Genomic DNA, 23,043 nt, shown 5'->3' with positions numbered 1-23,043 from the left:
TTTCCCTATTGCCCCTATATCTACAGCAGTGGTCAAAAGTATTGGCAGTGACATTAATGTTGTGTTTTGCAAAATGTGCTGCTTCAGTATTTATAGATAATTTTTTGCACAATTTAAGCAAAGAGTCTTTATTTACAGTGTTGACCCTTGTTCTTCATACCCTCTGGCACGCTGGATATAAGCTTCTGGGTCAAATCCTGACTGATGGCGATCCATTCTTGTCTTATAAGTGCTCCGATTTGATCACAATTTGTGGGTTTCTGTTTGTTCACTCGCCTTTGAGGATTGACCACAGGTTCTCTATGGGATTAAGATCTTGGGAGTTGCCTGGCCACGGATCCAAACTTTCAATGTAATGATCTTCGAGCCACTACATTATCACTCTTGCCTTGTGACATGGTGCTCCATCATGCTGGAAAATGCACGGATCGTCACCAAATTGCTCCTGGATCATTGGGAGAAGTTGCTCTTGCAGGACGTTTTGATATCATTCTTTAGTCATGGCAGTGTTTTTGGGCAGAATTGTGAAAGAGCCCACTCCCTTGGAAGAAAAGCAACCCCACACATGGATGCTTCACTGTTGGCATGACACAGGACTCATGGTAGAGTTCACCTTTTCTTTTCCGGACTATCGATTTTCCAGATGTCCCACACAGTCAGAAGGGGGCTTCATCAGAGAAAATAACTTTGCACCAGTCCGCTGCTGTCCAATCCTTGTACTTCCTGCAGAATTTAAGTCCTTGATGTTTTTCTTGGAGAGAAGTGGCTTCTTTGCTGCCCTTCTTGACACCAGGCCATTGTCCAAAACTCTTCTCCTCACTGTGCGTGCAGATGCACTCACACCAACCTGTTGCCAATATTGAGCTCTGCACTGGTGGTGAAACTATTCCATAGCTGACTCCTGATGAGACGGTCCTGGCGCTTGCTGGACACTCTGGGACGTCCTGAAGCCTTCTTTACTGCAGTTGAACCTCTCTTATTGAAGTTCTTGATAATCCGGTAAATGGTTCTTTCAGGTACAATATTCTTTGCAGCAATTTCCTTGCATGCGAGGCCATTTTGTTGCAAAGGATGATGGCTGCACGTCTTTCTTTAGAGGTAACCATTGCTAACAAGAACACAATGATTGGAAGCACTTCTTCCCTCCTTTTATAGCAAACAGTCTGCTCTTATAATCCAATCAGAGTGATTTCACCAGACTAGTACTCGGTCACACTTTCCCAGGTGCTGCTGATATGATTAGTGAAATTATGTTGGCTGGTCATTTTGTGCCAGGGCCAAAAAACAGTGAAATGTGTTTTTTTTTTGTTGTGATAAAGTAAAACATTTTGGCCGATGAAGCTTTTTGCAATTATTTAAAATGCATCTGATCACTCTGCACAATAATCTAGAAACAATGTGAATCAACACCACAACAACTGAAGCAGAAATGTATGTCACTACCAATACCTTTGGACATGCCTGTACACAATATCAATATAAACCCTGCGAGGACCTTTTACCACAAGTGTGGGGTAAAAGGGCCCTCGCCACCTTTTTTCCCTCCAAAGTGTTATCTCTTTTCACACAAATTATGTTGCTCCATCCATATTCAGTAAAAAGTCATATATTTTAATCTTGAAACATTTTGTGATGAGAAAAAAAGCTACATTTCCTTAAGGTATGCCTTTAGCCCTGTTGTACCCTAACAGATAGCATATCAGATATGGCAATTTTGACTAGTCATAATCCCAGGTAAAAAGAAAACTTAATCATAACCAATCCAAATGGAAGCAACCAACACTCCTCAAATAATCCTCCACTGATCAAATTACATTGTGGAAATTCTAAATAAAACAGAAAATTCTATTTATTATCATTTTATTTGTTTTGGAATTTAAACAATTTCAGTTTTCCCAGTAGGACAAACTTGTTTCATAAGGATTGGTTCCAAATTGATCTAAATTCACCCATTTCCTTTTTATTTCCCTTTATTGCTCATGTTCTGCAGGCCTACAAGGCTGGCAGCTCCCCTGAAGACATACACTTGGGAAGTGGTCACATTGTCTGGCCATTTTAACATATTTCTAAAATAGCTAACAGTACTGTGAAAAAATATTCTTTTTGCTTTACAATATTAGAAAGTCTCCCTCCTCATTAAGGAATATTCCGGGTTCAATATACTTTGAGCTCAATCTACAGCATTATGTGGCATAATGTTGATTACCACAAAAATAATTTCGACTGGTCCCTTCTTTCAAAATAGTTGCAAAACCACATTGGTAGGGAAGAAATGGAGGTACAGTGAGGCACTTACAATGGAAGTGAATGTGGCCAATTTTTGGAGGGTTTAAAGACAGAAATGTTAAGCTTGTAATTTTATAAAAGCATTTAGATTAACTATTCTGTTAAAACCTGTGTCTTATTTAAACTGTAAAGTTGTTAAAATCATCGTGTTATGGTTTTGGGGTTTACAGGGTTATGCTGCCATGGCAACGAAGTTGTAAAATTGGATATAACTTTACACAATTAGGTAAGTTAGTGCTTTTATCACACTAAAATCATGTTAATGTGCATATTGTTTGCGTCTTGTGCCAATACGTTTGAAACGGTGAGTATTTTAACATTTACGGATCGACCCCCATTCACTTCCATTGTAAGTGCCTCACTGTAACCCAGATTTTTGCTTTTATTTTTTTCAAAGAAAAGGAGGGACAAGTCGAAATACACTTTTGTGTTAATCAATATCATGACACAAACGCTGTTTGATTGATCCCAGAATATCCTTTAACCCTCATGTACTGGACAGGACAGAGAGACCCCAAATCCTAGCATAAAAAAATACTATAAGACACTGACGAATCAGATTGACAGATTATGATTTATGTAATTTAAACAGAACTGATTGTGAATAAGATTTCAACTTAATGTTTCAAAAGTCTTCCATGTGTTTTAGTTCTCAATGCAATGAAATATTTTATAATTGGAGTATAATCCTGTCCTGACAATTAAAAAAGTGCATACCTACTTTGTGGCACAACAACAGGCTAAAGCATCACAAATATTTGTCCATGTGGTTTTCATTTGGGTGGAGATTTTCTTTTTCATATATTTGAAGGGGGAAAAAAATAGGCTCATTTCAAAATGTCACATCGCTTAAATGTTTCTGGGATCCCAAAACAACCTGGAAGTCAATGTCAACAGAACATGAGGGTTATTATGTAAAATAATACCATATATTGAACGAAAGAGACTACAAAAACAAGTTTGCGAAATCATTTGAGAAACACTTGAGAAAGGTACTCACCTGACCTGAAGGAACCACAATCAGTATTCTCACTGAACAATGCGTTTAGTTTCCATAGGAACTACATAAAACAAATTATGCTCACCTTTTTCTTTTTTTGTATTAAACATGACAAGAATTGATAATGGTGCTTAAAGGTATCTGATTTTCTTGTTCATTCATTTTGTGAAAAATACTTCTATTCAGTTCACAAGAAACCATTCACAAAACAAACGATTAGTATGGAGTAAAACTTAAACTGACAGCTAACAAGTAAATTCACAATCCTTCTGTAGAGATTAGCTTTTGAATATTTTACAGAATCTTTCAAAAATGAGTTCACATGGGTTGGTGTTAAAGTCCATATCCAAAGCCTGGAAAGTAGGCATTTTTGGAGTCTTTATGGCACACTTCGGCACTCGATTAAAAGCAATTGTCCACTAAAGCACGAGAAAAATAACGAATCATGTTCTGTACATTTTCAAGTGAATCTGTATTTTTTCTACAGAATTCTCAGAGTTCAATGAAAATAGTCCTTTAACCTGAGAAACTTGACTGGAAAGTAAAAAAAAGGGTATTAGTGAAGTTTCCTGATTTTGTAAAACATAAACTGAGTTATTATGTGTATATTGAGGGCAAGCACATACAGTATATACTGCTTAAAGGGGTACAATTATTCTGTCATCATTTACTTTTCATAGAAGACATTCAAGTCATTGACGTGTAAAATGACACATGGGTGATTAAATGATGACAGAATTTTCATTTGTGGGTGAACTATCCCTTTAAGAGTTCAGCCCATGTTAATGAGGCAAAGTCGTGATTCTCATACTTTGACTGGCAATGGGGTACGTCACCATTGGCGTTGTGGCATGACTTATTGTGATCCCCGCCAACGGCTGTGCCATTGACACGGCAACTGGCGCTACTGAAACTGTTACAGGGGCCATGGAAACAGGAGGTGCCATTCCCTGGGCAATAGTCTGAGCCAGTGCAGCTGAGATGGGGTCAGGGTTCAGATGGGGTGGTGGTGCGGTGGGGGGTGCCGCATTTGCTTGAGGTGCGGTTGGAGCGCCTGCTGGGGCCACCAAATCTTGTTGGGTGACGGGGCGGGGCTGCAGACCGGCGTTGCTAAGAGTGGTGTGCGTCTGGGCGATGCCATGGTTGTAGGAGCTCACGGAACCAACAGGGGTCACCAGACTCTGATCGGACGGTGCAGGGGTGGAGGACAGCGTCATCACTTTAGCTTGACTTCTGAACTGAGCGTTCTGCTCCAAGAGGACCTCGTTGGTGGCTAAGAGGTTGGACACCTTGAGAGAAATTATGTGAAAATAAAAATTATTTTCACCATGTAATTTAGTTTCGACATTAATGATGTACCCACTGTTGTCACACGTAAGATTTAAAATAAAATCTGTCATCCAAATACTGATTTATGTTAGTATGCAAATGTAAATTAGTTAAAATATGTTTTGTTTGTGATGTCTCCACTGAATAGCTCTTCTAAAATACTAAAGATTCTTCCATTTTAACAAATGTGGTCTGGTGACATCGGTTTACATCTGGTCACACAAATGAGTCTCCTGTGAGCAAATCTTAATTTGTATCCACAGTTTTCCTGAGCAACCACTGGGTGGTGCAATGATGATTTTAATTGCCTGTTTTGTGTTTCTGGTCTCGAGACAATGTAAAAACTTTGAAACAGAGATTCAGATGGAGAAAAACCATTTAAGTGTTCTTTGAAGTAAAAAAGTATTTCAGGCTCAACTTGAGCAGTTGTTGGCAGTCATAATTTAACAACTCAAAGTAGTTCATGATATCATAACTAACCCTGGACCATCGCTTCATGACATCTACATAAACTCAGGTGAGGCACAGTAAAAAAAAGAAAATGGTCATCTTGACTCTGTTAAGTATCGGCACTTTAAAGCCACAAATTTAATGGAGTGGTGGTGGCATAGTGGGCTAAAGTGCATAACTGTTAATCAGAAGGTCTCTGGTTCGATCCCCACAGCCACCACCATTGTGTCCTTGAGTAGGCACTTAACTCCAGGTTGCTCCGGGGGGATTGTACCTGTAACAAGGGCTCTGTAAGTCGCTTTGGATAAAAGTGTCTGCCAAATGCATAAATGTAAATGTAATACTTTAAACATCACATTACCTGCTAAGAATATATAATCACCGGCCAATTTATATGGGACACATGTACATCTACTTATTCATGCAATCATGTTGCATCTTAATCAGCCAATCGTGTGGCAACAGTGTAAAATATAAAATCATGTACATATGGTTCAGGAGCTTCAGTTAATGTTCACATCAACCATTAGAATGGGGGAAAAATGTGATCTCGGTGATTTAGACTGTGGCATGATTGTTGGTGGCAGACGAGCTGGTTTGAGTATTTCTAGAACTAATGATCTCCTGGGATTTACACTCACAATATTTTCTAGTTTATGTTCAAAGTTTTTTTATTGAATGACAACTTTGCAAAAACAATTACTGTATGATGAAATATACACATTTTCCCTTTTTTAAACCGAACATACCCCACCCATAACCCACCCTTCCATCCAATTACAAACAAGCCTGCATTTAAGAGATCCTACTAGAGATGATTTAAAACACACATCCAAATTGTAGTACATAACGGTATAAGGGTAAGAATGAGAAAAAATAAATAAAAAAATAAAAACAATAAAACATATTTTTTTTTTAAATAAAAAAAAAAAAAAAAAAAAGAGGAAAAGAGGGTAGCTACTCTGATTTTGTTATAGATGGTTTCTCAAAAAATGTCAAGAAGGGGCGCCATATTTTGTCAAATTTATTCTCAGATCCCTGGGTGGTGTACCGTATTTTCTCTAAATTCATACAGGACATAATGTCCCTAATCCAATGTGAGTGGGAAGGAGGAGCAGGATCTTCCCACTTGAGTAAGATAGCCCTACGAGCTAATAAGGAGGCAAAGGCCAATAGTTTCAGCTTCCCTTTAGGCAAGCCCAAATTTGGAGCAATGCCAAAGATGCCAGTAAAAGGGTTTGGCTCAATCTGATGCTGAAGTACTTCAGACAACGTTTGAAACACTGATGTCCAGAACTCATTCAAGGTGGGACACGTCCAGTACATGTGAGAGTGACGCAGGTGCGCTCTTACAGCTATCACAGGTCGGGTCCACATCAGGGAACATACGAGCTAGTTTGGTTTTAGATATGTGAATACGGTGTACTACTTTAAATTGCACAAGAGCATGTCGGACACACATGGAGGTAGAGTGTATCCGATCCAGGACTGAATCCCACATGTGATCTGTGAAGGCAGAACCTAGGTCCTGCTCCCACATGGTTCTTATAGCTGCTAATGAGGGGCTATGCAACTTTGAAATAAGGTTGTAAAAACAGAAATTGTGCCTTTTAATGTGGGGTTAACAGAAAGAAACATATCGACAGGGTTGGCTGGGGGTTTATTAGGGAATTGGGGAATCAACTTCTGTATATAATGCCTGATTTGTAAAAATCTGAAAAAATGTGTCTTTACCAAACCAAAGTTTTTTTGCCAGTTGAGAAAAACTAGCAAATATATTAATATTAATAAATAAATCGCCGATGTATTTTAAGCCTTTTTTATGCCAGATCTTAAATGCACCATCCACTATCGAGAGAGCAAACAAATGATTAGCTGCAATTGGGCAGAGAAGTGAAAAAATCTGAAGTCCAAAATTCTTCCTAAATTGGGTCCAGATTCGAAGAGAGTGCTTAATCACAGGAAAACCATTAGGAATAGCAGAGATTTAAATAGGTTTTTAAAATTCCTGGTAAAACATACCCCAAGGTAACTCCGATGATCTGTCACCACCTTGAGTGGGAAAGCAGTATACTTGAGTTTAAGTGCTTCTGTATTAATCGGAAAGAGTTCGCTCTTACTCAAGTTAAGTTTATAGCCTGAAAATTGACTAAAGACTTCTAACACAGAAAGCGCCTCCGGTAGGGAGGTGGCTGGCTTTGAGACAAACAAAAGTCATCAGCGTATAAAGATACCGTATGCTCGATTCCTCCTCTCCATATCCCCTGTATTCATTCGTTTCCGCGAATGGCAATCGCAAGAGGTTCGATTGCAATAGCAAAAAGGAGTGGGCTCAAAGGACAACCCTGCCGGGTCCCACGATGTAAATCAGAACTACTCGAGTAATGGCTGTATGTTAATACTGAGGCAGAAGGGCATGCATATAAAAGTTTAACCCAAGAAATGAAAACAGGACCAAAACCAAATGTTTCAAGGGTAAAAAATAAGTAATTCCATTCTACTCTATCAAATGCTTTTTCAGCATCCATAGAAGCGAGGCATTCTGATACAGTATTCTTGGGGGAATATAAAATGTTAATTAACCGACAGACATTATAAAATGAGTGGCGTCCCTTTATAAAGCCAGTTTGGTCGGGGGAAATGATAAAGGGAAGAATATCCTCCAATCTGTGGGAGAGGATTTTGGCAAGTATCTTTACGTCCGTATTTAATAGCGAAATTGGTCTGTATGATGCACAATCTAGAAGGTCTATATCCTTTTTTAACAACAGGGAGATACAGGCCTGATAGAACGAAGGGGGAAGTTTACCTGAGTCAAATGAGTCTGAGAATACTGAAAATTTCTTAAAAGTCAGAAGAAAGTCCATCTGGGCCAGGAGATTTACCTGATTGCATAGATGTTATTGCTGCAATAATTTCCTTCTGAGTAATAGGTGCCTCAAGGCTATGCCTCAGGTCTTGAGAAAGGGAAGGCATGTTTAGGTTACTAAAAAAGGCTTCCATGGCAGTTACGTCTGCTGTACAATCCGAACTATACAAATTAGAATAAAATATTTGGAACTTTTCGTTAATACATTTCTGATCCGATGTTGTATACCCACTGTCTGTCCGTATTCCAGGGATAAGTTGCTTAGCTCTAAATCCGCGCAGTTGATTGGCCAGGAGTTTACCAATCTTGTCACCATGCTTGTAAAAAGTACTTCTGCTTCTCAGCAATTGGTCGGCAACTTGACGAGAGGAAAGAAAGTTGAATTCTGTCTGGAGTTTTAAACGTTCTTTGTAAAGTTCAGGTGAGGGCGAATTAGCATATTGTCTGTCTATGTTCAGAATATGATCAGCAATTTCAGTTTGTTTCTGTTTTAAACACTTATTTTTGTGTGCTGCAAATTATATAATTTCACCCCTCAAATAGGCTTTCAGGGCTTCCCAAATCGTTGCATTGGACACATCCGGTGTTTTATTTATACTCAAAAAGATTTTTATATGTGTGGAGATATGTGTAAGAAAACTCTCATCTGAGAGCAACAATGGATCCAATCTCCACTGTCTTCTTGTACACTCAGCATCAGAGAAAGCCAATTGAAGGAGCAGAGGAGCGTGATCTGAGATCACAATACTTTCATAACTGCATGACTTAAGGTCTGACATTAATGAATTATCAACAAAAAAATTATCTATTCGGGTGTAAGTGTGGTGAACATGAGAAAAGAATGAGTATTCTCTTCCTGTGGGGTATAAAAACCTGTACGGATCAGAGAGGCTATAATCAGCAAGAAATGATTTGATATGGTCAGCAGATCTGCTGAGAGTGGCAGGGTTAGGGGAAGAACGGTCTAATACTGGGTCTAAATAACAATTAAAACCCCCACCAAGAATAAGAGAGTGAGAATTGAGATCAGATAGTTGAGAAAAAAAATCTCTTAAAGAATTGTACATCATCAATGTTAGGTGCGTAGACGTTGGCCAAGATGACTAACTTATTGTAAAGTTTGCCTGAAACAATAATAAAATGTCCATTATTATCCGATATAATGTTTGAGGGCTCAAAAGGAATGTTACTATCAATAAGGATAGCTGTGCCCCTAGCCTTACCCCTGAAATTAGAATGGAAAAGTTGTCCACCCCAGCATTTACCTAAACGCCATTGGTCAGAGTCATGCAAGTGGGTTTCTTGAAGAAAAACTATCCCAGCCCTGAGCCGCTTTAGGTGGGTGAAAACTTTACCTCTTTTCACTTGGTGATTTAGCCCCTTGACATTCCAACTAATTAAATTCAGATTGCCCTTCATCTAACTCAGTTATAGTAAGCTGAGAATCAGAAGAGTTGCCACGATGAGAAAAAGAAAGGCACATGAACAGAGTAGCAAAATAACGAGGAAAAGAAAAAACAAAAAAAGAACCTAAAATAACTGAAAATACAGCAGGTGGTAGCTTATCAGCCACGAACAGTTAACTCCAACCCACCCCACGCCGACCCCACCCCATATTTTGCTCTAAACAGCAAACCCCAAAGGACCCTTACTAGTCTCACAACAAACATTCCAGGCTTTACTTCGCGATCTGTGCTAGCTCCCACATAGATCTTGTACAATTCACCCTATAGCAGCCTAGTAACATAATGAACAATCATATATATATATATATACCCAGCAAACAATCAAAATGACGACAAATCTAACAGAAATAGTCATCCAGCATATTCAGATACCAACAGAAGAAGCCGTGAATTAGTCAAGCTGTCAAAATGATAAACAAAACAAACAAAATTTGTCACGCTCATCCAGCTGATTTCAAATACTAATAACCAATAAAAGCGTGAATTAGGCAGACAGTCAAAATTACAATAATAATAATAATTAAATTATCACACTCATCCAGCTAATTTGAAATAAAGATAGAAATAAATAAAAGGCCGTGGATTAGACAATGCAGGCTACAAAAAAAAAAGAACAGAAAAAGTGTCACGCTCACCCAGCTGATTTTCTCATTTTAAATGGCGAGGAGAGAGAGAGAAAAAAGCATGGGGTAACATCAGTCTGAGAAATTGGCTGGGGCTAAGAATAGAACATTTGTCCACAGTTGTATACTCACAACCAAACGCATTTACTATGTACTCCCATCCAAAGTAGAGATGAAGTTGGATGCTTCAGAAACAGACCGCAACCACCTCCTCTCTCCGCTCTGGAGAGTGATGCGCAGGGAAGAGGAGGGAGGGTCGGAGACCGTGCTGATAGAGCTCAGACATAACCCCCTTGTATTCAGCCCGCTGCTTCAAAACTTCCACGCTGTAATCCTCATAAAACCGAAGCTTGTGGCCATGGTATTCCAGCTCGCCTTGTTTACGTGCCTCTCTCATTATCAAGTCTTTAATCTGGTAACGGTGAAAGTGAATGATGACGGGACGCGGTCTCTCGCGCGGGCCAGGTTTGGGTGCCAAAGTGCGATGAGCTCTGTCCAGCTCCGGGGGAGAAGAGAGAACTTGAAACCTCGACGAGAAGCTGAGAGAAAAAGGCGGTGGCGTGCACGCCCTCAACTGACTCTGGTAAGCCCACAATACGAACGTTCTGTCTCCGACTTCTCCCTTCCAAATCCGATAGTTTAGACTTCAGCGACTTGTTATCTTCCTGCAGTAAGGAGCACGTAGCCTCAAGTTTCTCCAGGCGTCCGCAGACAATTTCCGTGTTCGACTCAAGATCGTTTATACGTTGTCCCTGTCCTGAGACCACAGCCTGGATCTTGTCTAGCTTAGTGTCCATGCTTGCGAACGATGACTTGAACTCGGCGGCTAAGGCTGCTCTGTGCTGCTCAAGCAAAGTCGAAATGGATGTAGCCAATAGGCTAACATTAGAGTCACTGCTAACGCTGTCTGAGGACGTCTCTGACTCTGCCAAGTCACTTTTTGCGTTTTTCATGGGTCTGGGCATTATTCCGAACGTAGTATTGGTGATATCAGCAATATATGTACAGCTAATTGATGAAAGTAGGGTTTAAACAGGAAAGACAGAAGAAGTTAGTGGGAGCTAGAAAACGAACACTCCTACTCCATGCTGGGTAACCCGGAACCCCTCTCAATATTTTCTAGTGTAAAGAGAATGATGTGAAAATAAAAAAAACATCCGGTGAGCGGCAGTTCTGTGGGCGAAAATGCCTTATTGATGGAGAATGGCCAGACTGGTTTGAGCTGACAGAAAGGCTACAGTAGAATTGCATCTCAGAAGTCACAACATGTCAAACCTCGAGTCGGATGGGCTACAACAGCAGAAGACCAAGTAGGGTTCCACTTCTGTCAGCCAAGTACAGAAAACAGAGGCTGCAGTGGGCCTACCATTTGTGCACCTCAGCAGAGGTCCTGATTTGTCAGACCAGGTGATGTTTTTCCAGATTACAGAATACATGCTGTAAAATGTAATTTGTAATGTATTCCATTAGATTACTCAAGGTCAGTAACGTATTCTAAATACTTTGGATTACTTCTTCAGCACTGGTAGATTTTGTTCACTTGTTTAGACTATAAAAACTCTGCCAGTAGAGTAAAACAAAATACACATGTTAAAAATACTTTCTCTGAAAAAACTAAATATCTTATTCCTTCCAAAACAAGATCAATCAAACTGCTCCTGTTTTAAGGATTTTTAGATATTTTTACAGGAAAACAATACAAAAATGATCATCGAGGATACAATTTTTACCCTAAAATCAAAGGTCTTACTAGGAAAAAAAGAAATCATGATCCAATGTGAAATTTTTTAATACAAAAATATAATCGTGTCTGGTAACATGTGCATGTAAAACGGCTAGAAATAGCATTTTAGCTTAGCGTAAAGCTGATAAAGGTTTATTTCTATTTCTTGTGCTCCAAGATTGATATGAACATTAACTGAAGCTCCTGACCCATATCTGCATGATTTTATACCCATGAATAAGTAGATGTACAGGTGAACCTAATAAAGTGGCAGGTTAGTGTACACCAATGTGAGCGAAAACGCTGGAGACCGGAAATTGAAAACCAATCGGGGAACACTTCCACGTTCAGGAAAAAGTTGGATAACACTTTTCCTAAAATGCATGGTTTCAAAGCAGCTTTCAAAGATGCTGTAATATCTGCATTACACCTTGTGTTCAGCTTTCATGATGACCTACGTCACTATGTCACAGTGTTTCCAGAGTTCAAAATTTGAATCGATTGACAGCCATCCATGATTATATGTATTTGAATTATCTGAATTATAATATTAATATTCCTTTTAAATTATATATATATATATATATCTGGGGCTTTTCTCAGCACATATTGATATTCAATTAATTGCAATTAACTTGATTAATTAATCAGCACATGAAAAACTGATGGACAGCCATTACCACTACATTTAACATTTTAATAAAAATAATTAAAACAAAGTATTATTTTTAAATAGCAGCAAAATAAGAAAATATATTTAAAAAAAAAAAATTTAAACGGCCACTCAACATAATTACAAGAGTGTTGCAGCACCATATTTATTTTGGGATTAATATTATTAGTAATAAAAATATGCAAGGGATAATGAACAGTCAGCGGGTTGTTATTGCAAAGTAAACCCTGACAGGGTAATCAGGACCCCGACACAGAGCGAAGCCCTAGTAAGAGACAAATGAAAAACCTATATCCATCAACAACTAATCTGAATAACCTATTAAACGTATGCATCATACTATGGTGTTTCTTTGAATCTCAGAAACATGTTGAATGCGGTGTTTCTAAGCAAAAAGCACTGCTGTCAAGCTTGTCCTCTGGACTGTATAATATCCCGCTAATTACATGGCTACTAACCAAATAAATTAATATAAGGACATAATATACAGACTTGCATTGAAAATATGTGAGAAGAAAATTTCTGAACAGCTAAAACCCACCTACCGGTAGTTCTGTTGGTGTTTATTCTGTACAAATGAACGTCTGACTGCTCATTATCCTATTACAAGACTATTTACCAAATAAATAAACAAATGCATAAGAAACATTGATTTGATTCGAATTAATTTTATTAGCTTACTTGTAGAGATCACACAGAGATCAGAGTAGTAAAGATGGCTCTCAATATGTGGATGAATGGTAAAATACATGGATGTGCGGTTGTTACTTAGAAATATCAGACTGCTAGATTGGCCATTCAGAATAGAATACTCCAGAGCAGCATGCCATGAAATAATAATATAAAATTAAAGCTGCAATAAATGGAGACAGGGCCGACACGCTCCAAAGACAACAATAAAAGCACCATAAAATGATCATCAAAATAGTCTATAGAATATAAGAACACAGTCTACTTTTATAGTTCCCTTTTGAGCTCAACAGCCCGACTTCTGAAGTAGTACACTAAAGGGCATTATGCAATACAACACGAAGCTGAGTTAATGACAGAATTTTAATTTAAGTGTGAACTAAACCTTTAAATACTCATTCACTTCTAAGCACTCCTACATCACTTCCTTACCTGTTTCTTAAGCTCCTCCACTCTTTTTCTCAATAAGGCATTCTCCTCTTCTAGTAAACGGTATTCTAGTGGTCGGGTTGGAAGGGTGGCCTGAACCCCCAGGTCATAATGTCCTCCTCCAGCCACATCAGTAAATCTCAACCCTTCTAATCGCCGTCTCTTCAGCTGGTGGGCCGTGTAGTCAACAGGAGCTTCCACTGGCCCTGCTTCAAACAAGCCATTTTCAAAAAGGGGGTCATACACGGAGCATGGGCCCCTGTCGTAACGTCGATGACTGGCAGTGCCTATTGACATGCAGCCACTCATCGAACCCCCGCCTCCCCCTCCACCTGACAGTCCTTGTTCTCTGTATCCACCCATGTTGGGACATCCCATCCCCATGTAATTTCCTACACCACCACCACCAACAAGTCCAGACATCCCACCACAAGCAACACCAACACCAACCGCCCCTCCTCCACCTGTGTTTACCATCCCACTAACCCCACCCGTTACACCCATCATACATCCAACCCCAACCCTCGACGAAGCCTCGTACTCGTAGTCTTTCTGCACGTGACGGAACTTGCACTTGTTGCTCCTCTGGCATTCACCTTTCAGGTAGTCTCTGCAAATGGGGACTTCACCACGGCTCAAGGGAAGATCGGTAGGGGACAGTCCCAATCCGGCAGCCACCTTCCCCCTTAGTCGCAAGGGCAACTCGCCAGTTTTCTTATAATAGTCCTCGTCCTCTTTAGATCCGTGAACAAATCGGCAATTGGTGCGCACGCACTCTTTGTTTTGGTGGTCATGACAGAAGATGAATTCGTTCTTCTGCACTCCCAAATCAGGAACCTCACTGAAGTCCGGATGGCGGAAACGGCAACGTTTGCCACGCTTGCACACGTTCCGCAAAAAGTCCCGGCAAACGCCGTCGAGTCCCAAACTGGAGCTGAAACCACCGCAGCTATTCCCATTTCCTAATGCCCCACCACCTCCGTTACCCCCTCCACAACCCACTGAACTGCCCCCCATGGTCACTCGACCTTCTGCTACCCCTCCACCCAAAACTGACCCTGAACTGGCCTCCTCCCCAACCCCAGTGCCCACCCCAGTCACGCTACCTCCACCACCGCCACCTGCCGGGTAGGTGCTATCCCGGTCAGGCATGGCGCTCGGCCCAGCGGGAATAGAACACTGCGCTCATGTGGGAGCCAGAGAGACAGAGGTCTTTAAATGGGTCGAAAGTTGTATGTTTAAGGAAGAGAGAAGAGTTTAGATGTTTGACTGATGCAGTTTGCAGCTCCACCAAGGCACCTGTGAACATGATACAGATATTATTGATGTATTATTTCTTATATATATATATATATATATATACACATTTGATTTTTGAAAAATGTATACTTTGTCTAAAACTTTTCATTGACTTGATATAATGTGCAGATTACTTTATTTAATTATTGAATCATATAATTATATTGTAAATATGCCTGGGAGATACAAATGAGATTTTTTTTCTAACCAGTAATTCAAAGCAAATGCAATAGTTTGGTAAAAGGGGTTATTGGCGACACACACACACACACACACACACACACACACACACACACACACACACACACACCAAAGGGTGTTGTTATTGCAAAGTAAAACTTGACAGGGTAATCAGGACCCTGACACAAAGTGAAGCCGTAGTAATAGACAAAAGAAAAACCTATATCCATCAACAACTAATCTGAAAAACCTATTAAACTGGTGACTGCACATTGTCACTTTATTAAAGTATGAAATCCTTTATCATGACAACTGTAAATAAAATGTCAAAGCAGGTCTGATGCAACTTAAACACTATTATTTTGATGCCGTGCAAGAACTAATAATTGTGTGCAAACTAGTATTAACATTATATGCTAATATTGTTGTTTGCAATTAACACATAACAAAAGATCGCTGTGATGATTCCATGTTTAGGACATGAATGCTACCATTGCAATACTATGTTTGTTTGTTTTTTCCTGTGGTAATTACCGTGAATTGTATTCTCAGAGATATCCTGGATTACCTTGGTACAGAAGTTTAATAATAACTCAGTGCCATGTTACGACAGTCTAATTACAGACAGTGTATTTTTTGTTATATATGTATAATTTATTATTCCCATAAAATCACATATTTATACCTACAACAAATGTAAGGCAGCACAATAAAAAAAATACTGTTAGTTATAATCACAAACTTTCAGTCTAACATGTATCAATTATATAATACAATAAAGTGCATACGTTTGTTTACCTCAAAAGGGGTTAAAGATTTACAATGTGCTGTCAAATTTAAAGTTGCCAACTACTTTCTCAACAAACGTGACGTGTACGTTCCTACAGTGTGTTACCTAAGGGAAGAGATGTTGTTGGCTAGTTTGTTTGTAGACCAAATCTTCCACACCACATTAAATAAAACATTCTGCTCACTATTTTGGGGTCTCTGGCACAAAGGCCTTCGACAACATGCGTGGAGGGAATTCAAAGTAGTGAGCAAATAATAACACCACAAACCAGAACTTACCCAGCGAACACAATGAATCGTTTCAGCGAAATGAAAGCAGTTTATTAACTTTACAAATCAGATTGGAATTGGCCGTGATAACGCTTGCGTTAAGCTAAATATGTTGGTCCGTAAATAAGCACTTCCGGTAAATTGAGAAATGACAAAGTCTCTCTAACAAGTCAGGCCATCTTTGGATCGCTACTGGGAGACCATTTTCAGTCATGACAGTGCAGCTCCTATCTAATTAAATAGGGGAACACCGCAGTCTCAAAATCTGTTTGCCAAAGCTTACGTCTAAATAACATATTTGAAATCATCAGTAAAATCAAATAACACCGTATAATAAACTGCTTCTTTACCTCAGATTACGTAGAAAAGTTGATTTTACTGACTTGTTTTGCTACTGCGCAATTTCGGGTGATTGACGTGCAAAGTCTGTATCTAAAAGACGATTGGCTCTTATAACTAAGGCGGGACTTCCTTTCTAAAGCCGTTGACCGTTGGGGCCTTCCCATTTCTTCCATTCATTTTAATAGTAGTGGCCCATCTCTGCTATACTCTCTCAGAAAAATGCATGTCAAGTTAAAAGACCTCTTGAGCTCGAAATAATTTCCTAAAAATTAATAAAAAGTATCAATGTGTACCAGAAAATAAAAAATTTGATTTAATGATGGAATTGACCCAGCTTTCAAAGAAAACCATGGTATTCCCATGATACAGATCCAAAAACATGGTATTGCAATGTCCAGTAATAATAATAATAATGATTAAAAAAATCATATTATTATTATGATGCCCTCCCTTCGCTCCTTAGAGTTCTTATGCATAACACCACCTTGTGGGAAGGGAGTAGAATTGATAGTAAAAACTACCTTAATATTGTTCTGTTTCTCACCCACACCTATAACATAGCTTCTGTAGACATGGATTCAACCACTGGAGTCATATGGATTACTTTTATGCTGCCTTTGTACTTATTGGTGCTTCAAATGTCTTGTCACCACTTACTTGGACTGATGGTTTTCTAAAATCTTCGATTGTGTTGTGCAGAAGTCAGTCACACATCTGTGATGGCATGGGGAGTATATTTTCATGTTTGGGTGAACTACTCCTTTAAATGCAAATGTAGATACAGAGACTCAAGAACAAATCACTACTCTGAAATGTACTCCATGCAATAAAATCAGTTTGTCCTCGAATAAGGGTTATGGCTGCTACTGCAAACTTTGAGGACCCTGGAAGCATGAAATGAAATGCCTCAAGTAATGCATTGCAAGTTACACAGAATGACAAAAACAAGCTAAATGACAAGGCAAAACCATAATATAACATTATTTGGATGATCTTTAGGTGGTCCATAAATGCCTGGAATGTTTTCAGCTACTATAAAACTGAATTTCCAAAAACAGTTTTGATTCTAGGCATTCACAATGCTGAAATGTATTAGTATTTAACATGTACACCTCCCCCCCCCCACAAACTGAGGTCACTTTGCTTAAACGGGTTCACACTCACAATATTTCCATGCACAGACACAAGTCACTATTGTGATTGAAGTGGTCAATAGTTTATTTGAATATTCAGGAGAACATCAGACATCAAATATTCATATCCGTTATTCTTATAACATTACGCAGTTGAAGACCAGGAATGCAGGGGGAAACAAAACCTGTTAAAGAAAAAAGGAAAACATGATAAAACATGATTGCCTGAACAAAGCCTAGCAGCAGTTGAAAAGGTTTGCCCATTTATGATCAAATCCAGAAATGCTTGTCTGGGTCATAAATACTGACAGTTTGGCTCCATTTAAACCTTGCATTTTCAGTTGCGATCACATAGCACTTGACCACATTAAATGACAGGTGTAAATGCATCTAAGATGCGTTGTGATCGGAACACGAAGACCACATTCGGAGGTGGTCAAGGACGGATACGGACCACATTCAAAGAAGGGGTAAATGCAAATGGAATGTAATTAACGTGCAAGTAACACGGGTGTAAAGTTTTTTTTTTTTGACACAATATAAAATCGCAATTAAAAAAAAAATGTGCCGATGCGCATCGTGGAGGTGTGATTATTCTATGTAAAGCAGTAATGCGAGTATACAAATGGAAAATGCTTGTTTTGCACACAAGGAGCACTAATCTACGATTGCACACTAGCGGTCATGGGTTTTGTGTTCGGCTGAAACTGCGAAAACTGAAACAAAAAGCCAAAGTAACAGAGAGCACCAGGAGCGGGAGAGAGATGCGCCTTTTCAGCACGAGGGATCAAATGACCGTTTACAGAGTGATCTGCTCTGGCTGTACAAGAGAAAGGTAAAGTTTACAGACGTATAATGATAGTGCTTTATTAATCTACTATAAATAATGCTGAATATTATTTTAAATAATGTTATGGGGAAAATGTAATCCAATCCAAGTCAAAGGTCATGTCTCATTTGATTTCATCAGTAAATTATTATTTTACTTTTATTTCCATCTGAAAGTGAAGATTTAGACTTTAACTTTCAGATGTAAAAGTGAATGTGGAGATTTAAAGTAAAAAAAACAAAATAATTTTTTTAAATGTTAATCTGTTTCTCACCCACACCTATTAGATCGCTTCTGAAGATATGGATTAAACCACTGGAGTGATATGGATTAATTTTATTCTGCATTTGTGATTTTTGGAGCTACAAAAGTCTGGATCATTCACTTGCATTGTGTTCTCCAGAGAAAGAAAAGTCATACACATCTGGAATGTCAGGAGTGTGAGAAAATGAGAATTTTCATTTTTGGGTGAACTATTCCTTTAATGCATAAAGAATATACAGGTGTAAATAGGGCCTTTGATGCAGGGTCATTTAGTGTTAAAGAAGTGGCATAGACATCAAGAACTTACATTTATAGGGCTTTACAAATCACTTTATTCTCCTGAGGGCCTGACACTTTGAAAGATACCAGCTTCCCTCATGGCATTGAACTCCTTCATGGCATCATACTGTTTGTAGTAGTCAGCATAGGCCTGTTTCCGGGGCTCCGTTACAGTGTACTGCAGAAAGACAGACAAACAATTTCTCAATTCGTATGAAAACAAACAAAAAAAAAAGTTCACGGTAGCTTGCAAAACATACATGGTGTGACCCAGTGCGTAATGAAAGACAAGGACGCAACCAAATATTCAAGATTATGGTAACAAAAGTTTCATGACAAATATTCCACAAATTAAAATAAACACTAAAAAGAAACCCTTCATGACATAACTAACATCATTAGTTGGCTAGGACACACACACACACACACACACACACACACACACACACACACACTAACGACACACACGACACACACACATTCACGATCACGGTAACAACAGTTCACGACACACATTCCACACATTAAACACACACACACACACAAACACTTCACGACACAACTAACATCACTAGCTAGCACACACACACACACACACACACACACACACACTCAGGCCAGGTCTTTGTGATGGCCACTCCAATACCTTGACTTTGTGGTCCTTAATTCTGCCACAACTTTAGAGATATGCTTGTGGTCATTGTCCATTTGGAAGACCCATTTGTGAAGGAGCTTTAACTTCCTGGCTGATGTCTTGAGATGTTGTTTCAATTAGATCCACATAGTTTTCCTTCCTCCTGCAGCAAAGCACCCACAAAACATGATGCTGCCACCCCCATGCTTAACAGTGGACGGGGTTCTTTGTCTTGCAAGCCTCACTCTTTCCCCTTAACATAATGGTCATTATGGCCAAACGGTTACATTTTTGGTTCATCAGACCAAAGGACATTTCTCAAAAAGTACGATCTTTGACCCCATGTGCACGTGCAAACTGTAGTCTGACTTTTTATGGTGATTTTGTAGCAGTGGCTTCTTCCTTGCAGAGTAGCTTTTCAGGTTATTTCGCTATAGGACTTGTTTTACTGTGGATATAGATACTTGTCTACCGGTTTCCTCCAGCATCTTTACAAGGTCCTTTGCTGTTGTTCTGGGATTGATTTGCACTTCTCGCACCAAAATACCTTCATCTCTAGGAGACAGAATGCATCTCTTTCCTGAGCAGTGTGATGGCTGTGTGGTCCCATGGTGTTTATACTTGCATACTATTGCTTGTTCAGATGAACGTGGTACCTTCAGGCATTTGGAAATTGCTCCCAAGGATGAACCAGACTTGTGGAGGTCAACAATTATTTTTCTGAGGTCTTGGCTGATTTCTTTAGATTTTTCCATGATGTCAAGCAAAGAGGCTCGGAGCCTACTATGGTAGGCCTTAAAATACATCCACAGGTACACCTCCAATGCAGCACACCTCCTATTAAAAGGCTAATTGTCTAAAGGATTGGCATCACTTTCTGTAATTTTCCAAGCTGCTTAAAAGGCACAATTAACTTAGTATATGTTAACTTCTGACCCACTGGACTTGTGATAAGTCAATTAAAAGTAAAACAATCTGTCTGTAAACAATTGTTGGAAAAATTACTTTTGTTATGCACAAAGTAGATGTCCTAAACAACTTTCCAAAACTATAGTCTGCTAATATGAAATCTGTGGATTGGTTAGAACTTCAACTTAAGTGTATGTAAACTTGAACTCTGTGTGTGTGTGTGTATAATTAATATATATATATATATATATATATGAATAATTTGATGAAATACCTCGCCACAAGCATGATATGCCATACCCCAGTGAACACTAAAACCAATTCTGGGTTTGCTTTTTGCTCCAATTAAACAGTAATGAAGACCACGAGGGTGCAAGTTGGTGCACGACACAGTTTAGGCTGACTTAATTTGATAACATTAAATTTAACAATAAAATACAACTGACCTTGAAGGCGGCTGCAGCAAGCAGTGAAAGACCGAATGCAATGGGCAAATGAAACCTCAAACGCTTGGCCAGGAGGCCTCTCATTGCTGGCATTGGGAGTGACATTGCCTTCCTGGAAGGAGAAATCAATAATAAATATTTCACATTTCAACAATTTTGAAAACCTAGTACTTCTAATAAAATGTTAGACGACCATTTAGAAAGACCATTGTGGGCATCACAAATGGATGTCTTACTGACTTTAAGTCAATGACCAAAGCTCTTTAACCTGTCAAATTTGTCATTGGACGGTTTGCCACAATTTACAACAAGTAAACTGAGCACATCTGTGCAGCTAAAGTCTCAATTTAATCGGTTTAGCTAATAGATCAAACTTGCACTCTGAAGTGGATAAAGCATATATAAACGAAAAGACGATACATATTCATGTTTATATAAATAAATAATAATAATAATAATAATAATAATAATAATAATAATAATAATAATAATAATAATAATAATAATTAAAAAAAAACATTTAGAAACGGGTAAAATCCTCGATATTTACCGAGTAGTTCACGACCTTCAGCAACGCAGACTGACGCGATGTCGTTTATAAAGGACCGGACTACGGCGACTGGCGAAGGACAAAAGACAGGGGAGCAAACTGTCTGTGTGTTTCCTAAACACAGAGAGAGTATAGCAGAGCTGGACCACTGGAATTAAAATGAATAGATCTTATTCACAGCAGCGCCATATTTGATTTTTAACGGGAATGACAACGAGGCTATAAGGGATAGACATACAGTCTGTTCAATGGGCTGTATTGTAATTGACAGTGTTTTTGGATGTTCCTCTGACAAAATATTAACAAATATCTTTCCAAGAACATTAAAGGTGCACTCAGTATTTATTCTACTAATTAAGAGAGTTTCCCTCCTAAGGAAACAAATTGTAATTTTGAAACTTATGTACAAAATCATGAGCACTAATGTAACCGGCCCTGGTCTCCCCGCCCGAACGGGACTCGAACCGGCATCTCAGGCGTGGGATGCGGGTGCGCTAACAAGGAGGCTAAAGGTTACAGCCTCTAGCATCAGTCGCTAGTGCACCTTTTGAGGTCAGCAGAGTGAGGTTTACACACTGCAAAGCTATCTACCAGCTGGCTCCCGTACACTCACCCCCATAACATAAGATGAAGACTCCAGTCAAATTATTAACCTTATAAACGCTGTTTCATTCTATATGGAGAGGGTCCCCTTATGGGGGCAGCCATGTTAGGATCACACGACCAGACAAATACTCATTGCTTATGGTGAGGTGACGTCATATCGAGATTCCAACTTGTGTTCAAAGTGTTTAGGTCTCTGTAGAGCTCATAATTACAAGTTGTAAACTCGGAATTCAGTGAAAGCTCCGACTTGACAGCCGTGATGTCATGTGAAAATAACCAATATGGCAGCATCCACAACAGTTAAAGGTAGTGAACATATTTCTGTTTAATAAGCTGTTTTATTATGCCATTTATGCCTTTTTGTTCTTAAACATTAATCAAAAGCATTTTCAAAAGGTGAATTCATGAATTGATAATCATTTTACTGTTATTAACAACAAAGCCGTTTTAGCGTTATAAGTGTTGCTATAGAAACACTCAAGTTGTAGTTACGACTGGTAACCTCCGAGATAATATTGATTTTCTGAGTTGGGAGGAGACTTTCAACATGGCGGAAAGTACAGTTTCGGTTGTAAATGAGAGATTTTATCTTTTTTTTTTATGGAGCTAATTGTAAGTATTTGCCATTTCTGTCATATTCATTTATGTATATGAGCAACCATTTGATGCATGTTGTAAATTTTTACACTGTGAAAATATATTGTATTGTATGAGTGGGAAACTCTGAATTTGAGATGACACCTGAGTTTCCAAGTTGGGACTTTGGAAGGGGTGTTCAAAATGAAAGATGATGGGAAACAATGATTTTGTAAAATTATTTTAACCTCTGTAATTTATTTTATTTTTTTTTTTAAATATGAATTTGTTATTTACAGTGTTGGGTAAGTTACTCTAAAAAGTAATTAATTACTAACTACTAATTACATCTTCTACGGTGTAATAGTTTACTGTACTAATTACTAATTACAGGAGCAT

General features: G+C 38.8%; 2 protein-coding genes across 2 annotated transcripts; both read right to left on the bottom strand.

Annotated features, from left to right (window-relative positions):
• Window positions 1-1,656: 1,656 nt before the first annotated feature.
• On the bottom strand, window positions 1,657-16,218 carry LOC127654471 (zinc finger CCCH domain-containing protein 10-like). Its single transcript, XM_052141691.1, has 3 exons — window positions 16,086-16,218; window positions 13,542-14,837; window positions 1,657-4,575 (listed from the first exon to the last, which is right to left on the bottom strand). The coding sequence occupies exons 2-3, from the start codon at window positions 14,688-14,690 to the stop codon at window positions 4,069-4,071; spliced, it is 1,656 nt and encodes a 551-aa protein (XP_051997651.1). The 5' UTR covers window positions 14,691-14,837; window positions 16,086-16,218; the 3' UTR covers window positions 1,657-4,068.
• Window positions 16,219-17,607: 1,389 nt separating this feature from the next.
• LOC127654214 (cytochrome c oxidase subunit 6C-1-like) lies at window positions 17,608-21,574 on the bottom strand. Its single transcript, XM_052141306.1, has 4 exons — window positions 21,463-21,574; window positions 20,913-21,024; window positions 18,952-19,101; window positions 17,608-17,736 (listed from the first exon to the last, which is right to left on the bottom strand). Exons 2-3 carry the CDS (start codon window positions 21,015-21,017, stop codon window positions 18,976-18,978), a joined length of 231 nt encoding a protein of 76 aa, XP_051997266.1. The 5' UTR covers window positions 21,018-21,024; window positions 21,463-21,574; the 3' UTR covers window positions 17,608-17,736; window positions 18,952-18,975.
• Window positions 21,575-23,043: the final 1,469 nt, after the last annotated feature.

Source organism: Xyrauchen texanus, chromosome 13, assembly GCF_025860055.1.
Source record: "Xyrauchen texanus isolate HMW12.3.18 chromosome 13, RBS_HiC_50CHRs, whole genome shotgun sequence".
NCBI classification, from domain to species: domain Eukaryota; kingdom Metazoa; phylum Chordata; class Actinopteri; order Cypriniformes; family Catostomidae; genus Xyrauchen; species Xyrauchen texanus.
This window is presented reverse-complemented; position numbering and strand designations above follow the sequence as displayed.

Excerpts from the sequence above, each read along its gene's own strand:
- LOC127654471 (XM_052141691.1), bottom strand. The coding sequence starts at position 14,690 with ATGCCTGACCGGGATAGCACCTACCCGGCAGGTGGCGGTGGTGGAGGT. Across the intron at positions 4,576-13,541 it reads TGGAGGAGCTTAAGAAACAG|GTGTCCAACCTCTTAGCCAC; the intron begins GTAAGGAAGTGA and ends ATTTCTCTCAAG.
- LOC127654214 (XM_052141306.1), bottom strand. The coding sequence starts at position 21,017 with ATGTCACTCCCAATGCCAGCAATGAGAGGCCTCCTGGCCAAGCGTTTG. Across the intron at positions 19,102-20,912 it reads TTGCTGCAGCCGCCTTCAAG|TACACTGTAACGGAGCCCCG; the intron begins GTCAGTTGTATT and ends GTCTTTCTGCAG.